The sequence below is a fragment of the Mobula birostris genome, chromosome 10, assembly GCF_030028105.1.
Source record: "Mobula birostris isolate sMobBir1 chromosome 10, sMobBir1.hap1, whole genome shotgun sequence".
NCBI lineage: Eukaryota > Metazoa > Chordata > Chondrichthyes > Myliobatiformes > Myliobatidae > Mobula > Mobula birostris.
This window is the reverse complement of record NC_092379.1, coordinates 124,280,648-124,295,741: the sequence shown is the minus strand read 5'-3', so window position 1 is coordinate 124,295,741 and position 15,094 is coordinate 124,280,648. Positions and strand designations below refer to the sequence as shown.

Here is a 15,094-nt window from a genome sequence, read left to right as displayed (position 1 = left end):
GATGCTGCCTGGCCTGCTGCGTTCACCAGCAACTTTGATGTGTGTTACCTCTAATTTTAGTCTCACCCAACCTCCGTAGAAAACGCCTGCTTGCATTTACCCTTTCTATAGCCCTCATAATTGTACATACAGTTCCTTCTATCAAATCTCTCCCCTACGCTCCTGGGAACTTGCATTCTAACCTATTCTTTCTCTCCTTGTAACTCAGTCATATCATTGCTTGAGAGAAATCTTTTATTTCTGTCTCCTGCTGCCAACATCTCAGGCACATCCTGTGATCAGTGGAGCAAATGTCTCTTTATTGGATCCCAAGGTATGCAGCCTCTAACCATCCCACGCAAACACCCACACAGTTCAAAATTTGACCATTGAGCATTAATTGGACTCCACATTGTGCACTGGACCACAGAGATAGATAGACTGTTGCGTCATTTGAAATTGATCTGGAAAAGGCAGTGAATTTTAAAAGGCAGAAACGATGTTTACTTTTTGCAGCTGTACCCAAGGTGAGTCCATCAGGAATGGCTTCATTCATTTTAGGGGGAAACATGTAGGCCAGAGCTTTCTAGAAAATGGTGGGAGACCTGGGGCCCTGTCTGTTGTTCTGTGCCAGGTTAGGCCCGGTGCAGGAACAGTGAACACACGTTTGTGAAGGGAGCAGAGATGCTGGGTTGAGAGATAATAATTTCATTAATGTTTTACTTTTGAAAAAGTCAGTTAATTCAAACTGTTTAATTTGTTTAAAAGAATCTGTGATATTTTTTTAAAAAGCTTAATATATTTAATTTTTTCTAACTGATGGTTCTAGTAGTGTTTGAATGGGGCGCTACAGTGGCGTTCCCACGGAGTCTCCGTGAGAACATCTGGGAGCAGAGAGGACTCAGCCTTACCACCAAGCTGAAGGTCTACTGTGCAGTGGTCCTTACCACCCTCCTTTACGCCAGCGAGACCTGGACTGTCTCAGCAGACACGCCAAACAGCTCAACCATTTTCACCTGAGCTGTCTCCGCAGACTCCTCCACATCAGGTGGCAGGACAAAGTCCCCGACACGGAAATCCTGGAACGAGCTGGGCTCTGCAGCGTCTACACCCTCCTGCTGAAAGCCCAAGCCAGGTGGGCTGGACGTGTGGTCAGAATGCCAGACAGCCGATTGCCTAAGCAGCTGCTGTACGGAGAACTGTGTCAGGGCAAGCGCTCAGTCGGGGGGCAGAAGAAACGTTACAAAGACTGCCTCAAAGCGTCCCTCAAAGGCCTGGGTGTCGACATCAACACGTGGGAGACGCTTGCCCTCGACCGTCCAGCTTGGCGCAGCAAGATCACCACAGGAGCCCATGTAGCTGAAGCCAGGCGCATCATCGAGGCGCAACGAAAGCGTGCTGTGCGCAAGGCCCGAGCAGCATCCACTGCCACGACAGCACCCACCCACTTGTGTCCCACATGTGGGCGAGCCTTCAGGGCCCGGATTGGCCTCATCAATCACCTCCGGACCCACAGCCACCAATCTCCAATTTGACTTTGAAGCCAAGGTCATCTTCAACTACGAAGGACGAACAACAAACACAGTGGCGTAGTGGTTAGAACGATGCTATTACAACTCAGGGCATCAGAGCTTGGAGTTCAATTCTGGCGTCCTCTGTAAGAAATTTTGTACGTTCTTCCGTGTGCATGTGTGTTTCCTCCGGGTGCTCTAGTTTTATTGTTCAGTCCAAAGACGTACCATTTAGTAGGTAAATTGGACATTGTAATTTGTCCCGTGATTAGGCTAGTGCTGAATCAGTGGGCTGCTGGCTGGTGTGGCTGATTGGGGCGGAAGGGATGGTTCCATGTTTCATCTCTAAATAAATAAATTTTCATCTTCAAGCTACGTGATGAGCTCTGGAGCTGGCAATGGCTGAGGCTGTGGTTTGGGTGGTTAAATTTGTTTTTCAACTGTTCCCCTGCGTATGGTGTGTTCTGCAATCTCCCCCCCCCGCCCCCAACTCCTGCCTCCCACCAACGGTTAACCCATGATGACATCACTTAATGCCCACCACAGCCCAGAGTGATGCTGTGCTTATTTGGGATAAATTCAGGAAAAACACCTTGTTAGATCTGGAAGAGCTAAATTAATTTCCTCCTTCCTTGATTAATTTCTGTACCTGAAGCTGAAGTTCGGGCTCCAGGTCATCAACTCTAAGCACAGGTTCCACAATCACAGTAGTTCCTATTTGCTTACACACCGTAATCCAGCTGTGTTGTTGCTTTAGATGTAATTTATTCATTAGTTAATTTATAAGTCAAACTCTGTATAACTTGTAGTTAGAATTTTGTTGAATTAACCTGCTTTAAGGTACTGATTTTACTGATTTTTTTGGGGGTCCGGATTATAATAATGAACTCTTTTAGGATGGATAACGATTTTTTAAAAAATACAATACTCTCTAGCTACTAACCTTGCTGAAATGCCATATGTTGTTCTTATTCCCGCTCTTTAATACCCATAACTGGGTTTCTACCCATGGTGCATTTTATTAACCCTGATTTTTCTTTTAAGCATACTTTGCCGACCATGGCCAATACATGAGGGCACAATGTTAAGATGATTGGAGGGAAGTGTGGAGGTGGAGGATGTCAGAGGTAGATTCTTTTTTACACACAGTGGAACCTACTGTCAAGGATGGGGATAGCAGTAAGTACATTAGGGACACGCAAGAGATTTTTACATAGGTACATGGATGAATGAAAAATAGAGAGCTATATGGGAAGGATGTTTTTTGCACCATTCTCTGTAAACTCTAGAGACTGTTTTGTGTGAAAATCCCTGGAGATCAGCAGTTTCTGAGATATTCAAACCACCCCATCTGGCACCAACAGTCAAAGTCACTGAGATCACATTGTCCCCCATTTTGATGTTTGGTCTAAACAAAACAGAACCTCTTGACCATGTCTGGATGTATTAAGATACTGCCACATGATTGGCTGATTAGATCTTTGCATTAACGAGCAGGTGTACAGGTGTACCTAATAAAGAGGCCACTGAGTGTAGGTATCAAAACAATTGAAGACCCATTATATTCGATTTCAGGGACTTGTTTTCTGTGATTGATTCAGTATGGGGATTTTGCTCTCAGGTGTAACTTGCTCCTGTGAAGCACGAACGATACCAGTCTCTCTCCTTTCCCTAAAATTGAACTGCTTGTGCCATATGATTGTGTAAAATGAACTCCTTTGGAGTTTTGGGAAGGTTTTTGTGGGACAAGTTACTAGAATGGAAGCAAGCCCCTTCCTTTAAAGAGAGTAGCCATCTGATGCAATGTACCTCTCTGTTGTCTTCAACAGGTCCCTGGAGCTGAGGTATTTTACCTATGGAATTCTCTTTGGATGCGGGTCATCTTTTGCTTTCCAGCCATCATTAGTCATTCTTGGCCATTACTTCCGACGCCATTTAGGCCTGGTGAACGGAGTGATGACGGCTGGAAGCAGTCTGTTTTCCAGCGTCATGCCTGTTTTCCTGAAGAAGATTGGTGATGCCGTGGGTCTGGCCCACACCCTGCAGATTCTCAGCGTGTTCTTGTTCATACAGATACTGCTGTCCTTGACATATAAGCCTCTGTTACCAAGCAATCCTAAAGAAGAGAGGACTAACACAACAAAATTCGACAAGTGTTTCCATCAGGTCAGGAGATACCTAAATCTGCGAGTCTTCAGGAAAGTAACATACAGGGTTTGGGCCTTTGGAGTTGCTACTGCTGTCCTAGGTTACTTTGTGCCATATGTTCACTTGGTAAGTGCACCAAACCGGTAAGAGATTTTCTGTAATGAAATGTAAAAACTATTCTGAATGGTTTTGTGCATGGAAAACCCTCTATTCCTCTACTAAATTGGATTGACATGTTTATATACGAAGGTCAAATTAATTTTAAAGAATTCTGTGCACAGCAGAACAATGTTAATGTGGGTTTGTTTGATCGGCAGTGATTATTGATTCATGGAATCAGAACATTTGGGCCATCGAGTTCATTACCAACCATATATCCATCCATATTAATCCTATCTCCTAGCACTTGACCCATAGTCCTCTGTACCTAGACAGGTCAAGTGCTCACCTCATTAATGCTGTTAGTGACTCTGCGTCCAACACCCCTTCAGGCAGTGTTTCCAGGTGCTTGCCACGTTCTAGGTGGATAAGGCCTCCCTCAGATCCTTTCCAAATCTCTTAGCCCTTACCCTAAGTCTATGTTTTATTCACCTCCTAAAAGAGGAAAGGTTTCCTACAGACAGCTCCTGAGTGATTTTTTAAACTCTGCTTCAAAATGACTACAGTAGATTCAAAGCAAACATATTAGTATAAAGGTGACTGTTTCTCAGGCTCAATGTCTCTGCTGGAAATTTAACCTATTGGACCCGTAAGTTCAAAAATTAAAACCCACAAACTTAAATTCATGCATAGATGCTGTGTGGCCTCCTGAGTTCCTCCAGCATTTTGTGTGTGTTGCTTGGATTTCCAGATTTGCAGATTTTGAACTTGAATTAATGTGTGGCTAAAAGTATAACTCTGTGCTGACGACTGTCAAACTTTAGGGAATTCTGAAGCACTTCCACTGCCGTCTGAATAGTCACATAAGGAAAGTCACTGTTAAATTGAAAGTCAATATTCTGTTCCACAATCTGCAGGGGTTATTCATTAGACCAATTATTCGTAGTACTAGATGAGAGACAAATGTTGATCAAGGGACTGTAGGGAACTCCCCTGCTCTTCAAGTAAAACCAGGAGGTTTACCAGGAAGATTATGGATGAGACCATATAACAAAGGAACAGAACTAGGTCACTAGGCCCATTGAGTGTGCTCCTGTTAACTTCTCACCCACAGCATAGCACCTCTGGTGCGGCACCAAGATGTCAACATACAATGTGTGTTCACATATCAGATATGCAGGATTTAAGCTATGCCACACAGACCAGTGTGACCACTGAGCAGTTTGTGCAACATGGAATTTTAAGTGATATTATTCTTATCCTAAATACGCAAGTCCTGTATGTTGTTCCATCGGTCATTAGAATCACTTTAAAATCTTTAAATAAAATATGGGGAGAGAGATGGAAAACCTTTCTAGACTTTGGCTGTCTACCTGGTAAATGATAAGCAATTCTGGATGCATATGCATTTGAAGTGTTAAATTTTGACATGAACTTTAAAATGTGAGTCCATCAAAACCTTTCACACGAGCTTTTCCCTAACAACCAGGAATTCTCCAACTTGGGTTAACTTAGGCCCCCTCTAGTTTCAGTTTTTCCACAGCACATTGCAAGTTCAAACAAGTTAAGTGCAAACAAAACTTTGAGCTCAGCAATTCCAGCCCCTCTCTTCATTCCAGCACTTACTGTCGATTTTGTTCATTGCTTTTCTGATAAATTCCGATGGCTTTGTTATTTATCAATGAAATACCACTCACTTGCATCCTGGTCCTTCACCCCTTTTGTCGTTGACTCCCTCCTTGACCTTCAACCCCCAACACCCAGAACATGCTCTCTTCTCACTGCTGCCATCAGGAAGGTGGTACAGGAGCCTCAAAACTCTCACCACCAGTTTCAGGAATAGTTTTTACCCCTCAACCATCAGGCTCTTGAATCAGAGGAGATAACTTCACTCAACTTCACTTGCCCCCTCATTAAAATGTTCCCACAACCCATGGACTCACTTTCAAGGACTCTTCACCTCATGTTCTCGATATTTATTGCTTATTTATTTATTATTATTTATTTCTTTTTGTATTTACACGCTGGTTGAACACCTGAGTTGGTGCAGTCTTTCATTGATTCTGTTATGGTTACTATTCTATGGATGTACTGAGTATTCCCACAAGGAAATGAATCTCAGGATTGTATACGGTGACATGTATGTACTTTGATAGTAAATTTACTTTGAACTTTGAACCTTTGTGTTCTCTCTGTACCTCCTCTTCATTTGACAATTTTTCCTGTTCTGATTGAGGATCTGAAATGTTCACTTTGCTGCTCTCTCTACAGATGCTGCCTTACCTGCAGGGTATTTCCATCTCCATTGTATAGTAGAGCAGAGAACAGTATGTTGCGCCGACCTTCTGACTGCCAAGATAAATCTAACGCTCCACTCCCACATAGCCCTCCATTTTTCTTTCATCCATATGTCTATCTAAAACTCCTAAATCACCCTAATGCATCTGCCTCTAGCACCACCCATGACAGTGTGTTCTGTTCACTTACCACTCTCCATAAAACTACCTCTGATATGACCCCTATACTCTCCTCCCATCACCTCAAAATTACGCACTCTCATTTCTGGCCCAGGAAAACGACGCTGACTGTCCACTCTTATCATCTCGCGCAGCTCCAGTAAATCTCCTCTCATTCCCCTCCAGTCCAAAGAGAAAAGCCCTAGATCACTCATCATTTCCTCATAAGGAATGTTCCCCAATTCAGACAGCATCCTGGTAAATCTCCTTTGCACCGTCTCTGAAGCTCCCACATCCTTCCTATAATGAGGGGACCAGAAATGAGCACGATCTAACTGGAGTTTTATAGAGCTGCATCACTACCTCATGGCTCTTGAACTCAACCACTTGATTAGTGAAGGCCAATACACCGCATATCAACTTCGAGGGATCTGTGGATGTGGACCCCAATATTCTTCTGTGCCTCCACACTGCTGAGCACCCTGCCATTCACCCTGTGCTCTGCCTTCAAGTTCGATCTCCCAATTTTTTACTAATTATGCAGTACGTTAGCCGACTGGCGGTGTAGTGGCATCAGCGAGTGGTCCCGGGTTGAAATCCGGCCGACTCTTTGCACGCTTTCGACCTGTGCTGGGTTGAGCGTCGAGCTAACAACTCAGCCTCATTTAAAAAAAAAACAGACAAATGCTAAAGAAACGGCAAGGTTTCTGCCTGATGCGCCACCAGGCGTGGAAAGGAACGGCATCAATAATACGGTGCATTGAGACTGAATGTAGGTGGAAGCGATTGATTCCTGAAACACAATGTAAAGATGGAAATGAGTAACTCAGACACTTTCATCTTCTCTACAGCTATTTTTTGGACAATTTGTAGAAAGAGAATTACTATGACTATTAAGAGTACAGTAGTAAAGATTTTTGTGATACAGAGATAAGGAATTCTATATTAGAAATGGAAAACCACCACATAGATCTGACATTGATTCCACGGATAAAATGGCCAGTCAGTTTATTAAGGATTTGTAGGCAGCTTGAAATGTTATTTCTAATATCTAGCAAATGATTTGCCTACAGATGAACCATGTAGAAAAAGAATTTGGAGAAACTGAGAGAAACTGGATACTGCTTGTCTGCATTGGAGCTTCGTCAGGAGTCGGACGCTTAGCGTTTGGAAAGATAGGTGATTGCATCCCTGGACCTAAGAAGATCTACCTACAAGTAGGTCAATGCAGTCTAAATACTCAGTTTCTGAGAAGCAGGCTCTTGCCTACAGTTCATTATTTTGCATTGTTTTGATTACCCTGTGAAGGCCCTTTGCTCCTCCTGAAAAATTCCCGTTTAATCTCACAGTTCTATTGAAACCACACGTACAAAATGGCAGCAACAACTTTTCTTAAGACCAAAGATTACGATCAAGAGTCCTGTATCAGCCGTTCAGAGTTCTGGTGACATTTATAAATGCTCTTTTCAAGATTAATTAGTTAGCAGGAACTGAGATAGTGCCGTTAGGTTAGAGCAGTGGAAAATGTAGCTAGGCTCTCTTGCTTTGACAAGATATTCAGTGAGTCATGCAAGAAGGTATACATAAGGTTAGTACAGGATTAGCCCTGAGCCTCCCAATAGCTTGCCAATGTTATTTTTATCTAGTTATTATTGAATTAAAGACTGAATAAAAGCTGCAATGAGAAGAAAAAACAGCCTGGTCACTGCAGGGCAACATGGAAAAGTTCAGAAGAAGTTATTCAGATGGCAGTTCAGCGGATGATTGGCACACCAACTGCTCCCCTCCCTGCTTCTAGGCAGTACTTGCTTAAAACAAAATTATTTGCTGAGTGGCACACACAAAATGGTGGAGGAACTCAGTAGGTCAGCCAGGATGTATGGACGGAAATAAACAGTTGATTTTTCGAGCAGAGATGCTTCATCAGATTTTAGCCCAAAACCACATCAGCTGTTTATTTTCCTCCATAGTGTGTTGCTCAAGGTTTCCAGCATCTGTAGTTTCCCTTCTGTCTATCATTTTTTAGTGGATAGATTTTTAGTGTCTCATGATTTTTTAACCCTCTGTGGTTTTTATTAGTACTGTAGTTCTAGTTTAAGATGGGTCTGGTGAAGCACAGCGACCACTTGCCAGTAGCAAACAAAACTCTAAATTACACTTTTTCTCAGATACAATCACGGCAATCAGTAGCCTGTAACTTCCCTTTAGAAGCTGAGCTTTTGAAATGCCTGTGTGGTCTGGCATTTCTGCGCGGTGAACTGAGGTCTCAGAAGTACAGGACGGTTGCAGCGTGGCATATACAGGCCGAATCGAGGCGCTTGGGCCCAGGCCCTGGAGTGGGGAACAAGCCAGTGTTTGATCATTGCTGGAACGGAGTAGGAGGTGATTCAATTCAACAGAACAGAGGCGAGGCAGCAGGGCCCAGGCCTGAGATCAAGGAATGGCCAGCTGTTTAAGCACGGGCAGATTGAAGAGGTTGGTTATGGGCTGCATTGAGGTGGTGGCGCCCGGAGCCAAGAGTGTATCGAAGCAGCAAGGCCCAGGTCCAGGAGCGAGGAACGATCCAAGGTTTGGCCGATTTAAGCGATAGGCCAGATTGGAAAGGTCAGAGTGTCAGGGCTGCTGGAGAGGGATAGACCAGTGTTCAGCTCGCTGCTCTGTGAGGTTTACTCGTCCCTGTGCTGAACTGAGGCTGTGGCCTGCAACTAACGGGTTCCTGGATCAGCTGCAGTGATGACCGGCTTCATGCTGTGAACTCACTGTCGTGAACCTCAGTCCTGCATGTTATTTGCTTACATGATTTGTTCCCCTCCCCCGCTTCACTTTGGGAGTTTGACAAAAGACTTTTTAAAAATGGACTCTATCGGAAATCTTTGTTTTGTGGCTGCCTATAAGGAGGTGAATCTCAAGGTTGTATATGGCATAAGTACTTTGATAATAAATAGAACTTTAATAGTCTCCTGTTTCCCATTTGTAGGTGGCATCATTTTGGGTGTTGGGTATTATGTCCATCATGATACCACTCTGTAAAGTGTTTGAGGGCCTCATTGCTGTTTGTATTTTACTGGGGTTTTGTGATGGATGTTTCATCACAATTATGGCACCCATTGCCTTCGAACTGGTTGGACCTCAAGAGGCTTCACAGGCTATTGGCTTCATTCTGGGGCTAATGGCCATTCCTATGACTGCAGGACCACCTATTGCAGGTCAGTAAGAAATGAAAATGCAGACTTTATTTTTAACAAGGTAGTCAATAGAGCTAAGCTCTTCCTTGCTAATCAATATGCACATCTAAGCTGGTCTCATTTGACTGTGTTTCACCCATACTTTTTTAAACCTTTCTGTCCCGATGTATTTTAAGTGTTAACCATATAACAATTACAGCACGGAAACAGGCCATCTTGGCCCTTCTAGTCATGTCGAACTCTTACTCTCACCTAGTTCCACCAACCTGCACTCAGCCCATAACTCTCCATTCCCTTTCCTGTCCATATATCTATCCAATTTAACTTTAAACGACAACATCGAACCTGCCTCAACCACTTCTGCTGGAAGCTCATTCCACACAGCTACCACTCTCTGAGTAAAGAAGTTCCCCCTCATGTTACCCCTAAACTTTTGCCCTTTAACTCTCATGTCCTCTTGTTTGAATCTTCCCCACTGTCAATGGAAAAAGCCTATCCACGTCAACTCTATCAATCCCCCTCATAATTTTAAACACCTCTATCAACACCTTGTATCTGCCTCAACCACTTTCTCCAGCACATATTACATATACAGACCACTCTGTGTGGAGATGTTGTTCCTTGGGTTTCTATTGAGTCTTTCCCTGCCCCTCTAGTTCTCCTCGTTTTTCTATACTGGCATACTAATCTAAACAATGCACAATTGCACCTTCCAACCTTTCTAAAGAGCAGGAGGTCTGACAAATCCGCTTGCTTTGACTGAGCATGATTAAGAGCTTTTGGTGTGAGACTCCATTTTATTGAAAATCAGCTTAGATCCATTCTTGTGATCAAGACGGAGCTCATGTGGAAACAGTTGTTGATATTAATATACATAAACCTCCAATGCTCAAAGATTCAGATTATTACTTGGTTAAGCACTGTTGCCATGGCTGTAAATTTCCACAAGGATTAGTGGCTTTTAAGTTTAAACTTTGCCGGGGTTTAGTCAAGTGCACTCTTAACTTTTGATCTGTTTACTTCATACAGGGTTTTTAAAAGATTCCTTTGGCAACTATCACTTGGCTTTTTACTTGGCTGGAATTCCACCTATTGTTGGCGGAGTTGTTCTGTTCTTTGTCCCTATAATTCATCGTCGAATGATGAAAAAGCAAAAGAAAGAAGACCCTGGCACTGACAAGATGTTGTTAGCTTCAGGAAATACATTAACTGGAGAGATGCTTCCAGGAAACCCCAACCTGGAAACCTGTATGTAATCTGTAAAGTCAAGGCATGCTACATTCCACAGTGGGATCAATGCCAGCACAGACTGTGATGTTTCCTTTTGGTATGTGTGCCTGTTTTGAAATAATAGTTCTTCCACCCATGTAACACTGAGTTTCCTTTCTAAAAATTCCACAAAGGTATTAGAATTTTTAAAAAAATTTTAAAAACTTGGTGGGAAGTTCTCAGATGAGGCTTAAAATGTCTGTGGCTGCTTCTTAAGCGCAGTGTTGGACTTAATCTCAGCCCGGTAGCAATGACAGCATTTTATTGCGGTATTTTGTTAGGAACAATCTGATCAGGGAGCACTGTGTAGAACTGAAATTATAGAAACATTACAGAATAGTGGGAGTCTGTTAAATGGGCACAGTCTGTGCAAAAGTAATCCAGCTGGTTTCAATGGAGTTCTTCCAAAACTCAGGGTATGTGGCCACCAACTTCTCATTGTCCTTCCTTGTTCCTTTTTGTGATTGGGTCAAGAACAGATTGATTTCTGGTCATGATTTGCTTTCCCTTCTCAGCCCCCATGTTAGGGAAAGAGCAAAGAAACATTACAAACAGACAAATCATTTCCAATTTGAGGGTGACCTTTCCCTGATCAAACTCTGAGCAAGGTTTACACCAGGCAACCAATGTCAGGTGGTCATCCTGCACGACCCAACTGCTACTGCCCTGACTTGCCCCCCACCGGCTTCCTAAATCTCTGTTACTGTCATGCAGCATCGGGCAAATGCAGAAAAATAAGGGGACTATCCAACATCTTCCTTATTCTGTGGCAGTGTATTTTCAGTAGTCCACAGCCCCATCATACAATGGTAATTTGCAATTAATGGTGCGTGGGAAGATTACCTCACATCTCTCTATTGCGTCCACTAATGCTCAAATGCCCGATGTGAGCAAACAATAACAGAATGAGCACGTGGTCAAGCAATCGGTTGCCACTTGTGCTCCCGTGTCCCAGTTTCACAGAATACAGTAAAGAGTGAATTAAATGTCTTCTCTTGGGAGACCATATGAGTACAGCATAGGAGGCCATTCTGCCCAATTAAGACCAAGCCAGCACTCATTTATCCCATTTCTCCGCTTCTTTTCCTGTCTCATTTGTTTCTCAACTGGGACATCGCAAGAGAAAGCCGATGAGGATGAGAAAAGGCAGCAGCAACACTGGCTGCAATCACCTGAGAGATTGCAAGAGGGAATAAGATGGAGCAAGGTAAGGTTTATAAAGGTCATTAAAAAGGGAGGTAGATGTAGCAGATATTGGTGCTTATCACTACTCCACATCCTTAGACTAACAAACACCCGTCTCAGGATACCGAGTGATGACGCGCAGATGGAGTTAAAGTGCAAAGCAGCCATGATCTAACAAAGTGGTGGCCAATTTGGAGGGTTTGAATGGACGACACCTGTTCCTAGGTTCACTGTGTGTATAAGCATTGATTCGGAAGGAGGAGCATTCATGTCAACCTACAAGTAATTTCTGAGATCTTGATAAGTTAAATACAGTAAAACAATCTAATACCTGTTGGAAAAGGACAGTGGAATGTTGAGCAAAATTGTTGTTGTGCGCAGTTAGCATGGGATGTGCAGGAATTACATGACTGAAGCATAATCTCCTGACTATTCAATTCAATTCTCCCATCAAGAAAAAACCTGATTCTGTTAGACTTCCTAATTAGTTGCCACATCTACATGCAAACCTTTTGCAAATTCTGCACTAGGGCTCAGAGCTTTGCAGACTTGCCCCATTTAAGTACTTTTGTTTTGCCAAAATGAACCACTTCCTCTTTCTTACCTATCCATGTGTCAGCAAGCAAATTTGGCATCTGAATTTTTGGTGCTTTCATCCACATCATGTATATAAATGCAAAAAATTATGCTCCAGCATTGATGGCACATTAGTTACATCTTGCTAACGAGAAAAGGTTTGATTTTAGCCTACCCTCTGTTGTTAGCCAACTTATCCCCTGTCCATGCCATCGCAACTCGCCCATCAGCTTTCATTTTTCAGAATAATATTTAATTTAGTACATTTGATGCCTCTGGGCGTCAAATTTTTCCTTATCCTTGACACCTACTTCATCAAAGAACTTTAATGAAATGGTCCAACTTTCGCAAACCATGTTGCCTTAGCCTGATTTACCCCATCGTGCCCTCTTCCGAAGTTTTTAGTAGTAGCTTCTAACATTTTTCCCCACAATGTATGTTAAGCTAACTGGCCTGCGGATTCCTGCTTTTCAGATATGGGAATTAGTATTGCTATTTTCCAACTTAATGGAAAGGTCTCTAAATGTAAAAGGAATTTGGAAAGTTAAAAACGAAAATTAAACATTAAAAACTGTCTCACTAACCACTTTCTAGCAGCTTGGAATGAAGTCTGCGAAGATGCTGAGACTTAAGAGATTGCAGCTCTAACAATGTAGTACAATTGCTCTGTTGACTGGATTTTTCCTGGGCTGCTGCTTCCTTCCGTCCAGTTCCCAGTTGACTGCTATTACTGGGATGTTACTTGAATCTTACTATATTGAAACTGATGATAAATTCATTTGTCATCTCCTTATTTTTCATTATTAATTCACCTGACTTGCTCCTAGACAACCGATACTAAATTTATTAACTCTTGACAAGAATGGCTGACTGGCAGGAGGCAAAGAGTGGGAATAAAGGGGGTCTTTTTCTGATTGGCTGCCGATGACTAGTGGTGTTCCACAGAGGTCAGAGTTGTGACTACTTTTCACATTATACGTCAATGATTTAAATGACAGCATTGATGGCTTTGTGACCAAGGTTGTGGATGATCTGAAGGTGTGTGGAGGAAGCAAGGAGTCTGCAGAAGGATTTGGACGGATTGAGAGAATTGTCGAAGAAGTGGCAGATGGATTACAGTGAGGGGAAGTGTATGGTAATGCAATTTGGTAGAAGGAATAAAGGAGTAGACTATTTTCTAAATGGGAAGAAAATTCAGAAATCAGGGGTTCAAAGTTAAATAATCAAGGTAAATTTATTACTAAAGTACATAAAGATCATGATATACAACCCTGAGCTTTGTTTTCTTGCGAACATACACAATCAATTCAAGAAACACCACAGTCAACAGGGCAAATAACCAATGTACAAGAATCAACAAACCGTGCAAATACAATAAATAAATAAATAAATAAACAAACAAACAATAAATATCGAGAACATGAGATGAAAAACCCTTGAAAATTAGTCCATAGGTTGTGGGGAGAGTTCAGTGATGGGGTGACTGAAGTTATCCCCTTTGGTTTAAGAGCCTGATGGCCAAGGAGTAATAACTGTTTCTGAACCTGGTGGAATAGGTTCTGAGGCTCCTGTACCACCTCCTTGATGGCAGCAATGAGAAGAGAGCATGGTCTGGATGGTGGTGGTCCTTGATGATGGCTGCTGATTTCCAGCGGCAGTATTTCGTGTGGATGTGCTCAATGGGGGGGGGAGGGGGGAGAAGAGGAGGGCTTTACCCAGGATGGACTGGGCCGTATCCACTATTTTTTGTAGGATTTTCAGTTCAAGGGCATTGGTGTTTCCATACCAGGCCATGATGCAACCAGTCAATATACTCTCCACCACACATTTATAGAAGTTTATCAAAGTTTTGGATATCATGCTGAATCTTCACAAACTTCTCAGACGTAGAGGCTCGGTTGTAATTGCACTTACGTGCTGGGACAAGGACAGATCTTCTGAAATAATGACAGTGAAGGATTTAAGGTTGCTGTTCCTTTCCACCTCTGCTGCTCCGATGAGGACTGGGTCACAGACCTCTGGTCAATAAGCAGCTCCTGGGTCTTGCTGACATTGAGTGAGAGGTTGTTGTTGTGGCGCCACTCAGCCAGATTTTCAAACCTCCCTCATATGGGCTGATTCGTCACCACCTTTGATTCAGCCAGCGACGGTGGTATCATCGGCAACGTTGAATATGGCATTGGATCTCATAGTCATAAGTGTAAAGCAAATAGATCAGGGGGCTATGCACACAACCTTGTGGTTCAGCTTTGCTGATGGAGATTGTGGAAGAGATGTTGCAAACTGACTCCGGTCCACAAGTGAGGAAATCGAGGATCCAGTTACACAAGGAGGTATTGAGGCAAAGCTCTTGAAGATTATTGATTAGTTTTGAGGGCATGATAGTGATGAATGCCAGTAAAGAGCATCTTGATGTGTGGAATCTTTGCTGTCCAGATGTGCCAGGGTTGCGTGAGAGCCAATGAGATGGCACCTGCTGTGGACCTGATGTGCTGGTAGGCAAATTGGAGCGGATCCAAGTTAATCCTCAGGCAGGATTTGATATGTTTGATCACAGTGGTTGTAAGTCCTACTGGACGATAGTCATTGAGGCAGGTTACCACTTTTTTTTAAAAGTACTGGTATAATTGAAGCCTGCTTGAAGCAGGTGGGTATCTCAGACTGTCGAAGTGAGAGGTTAAAGATA

At 43.0% G+C, this 15,094-nt stretch overlaps 1 protein-coding gene across 2 annotated transcripts in view; it reads left to right on the top strand.

The window, feature by feature from the left end:
* Positions 1-15,094, top strand: part of LOC140204307 (monocarboxylate transporter 8-like) — a 103,913-nt gene that overhangs the window by 55,846 nt on the left and 32,973 nt on the right. The window contains exons 3-6 of one of the 2 annotated variants that reach the window (XR_011887583.1): positions 3,320-3,764; positions 7,267-7,410; positions 9,171-9,399; positions 10,408-11,854. Coding sequence is in view for 1 of the 2 variants with exons in the window: in XM_072270919.1 (XP_072127020.1) it covers positions 3,320-3,764; positions 7,267-7,410; positions 9,171-9,399; positions 10,408-10,634 (1,045 nt within the window). In the remaining variant the exon portion in view is untranslated. Of the gene's footprint in view, positions 1-3,319; positions 3,765-7,266; positions 7,411-9,170; positions 9,400-10,407; positions 14,088-15,094 lie in introns of those variants that run through there. The other variant, XM_072270919.1, reaches the window with a different exon arrangement.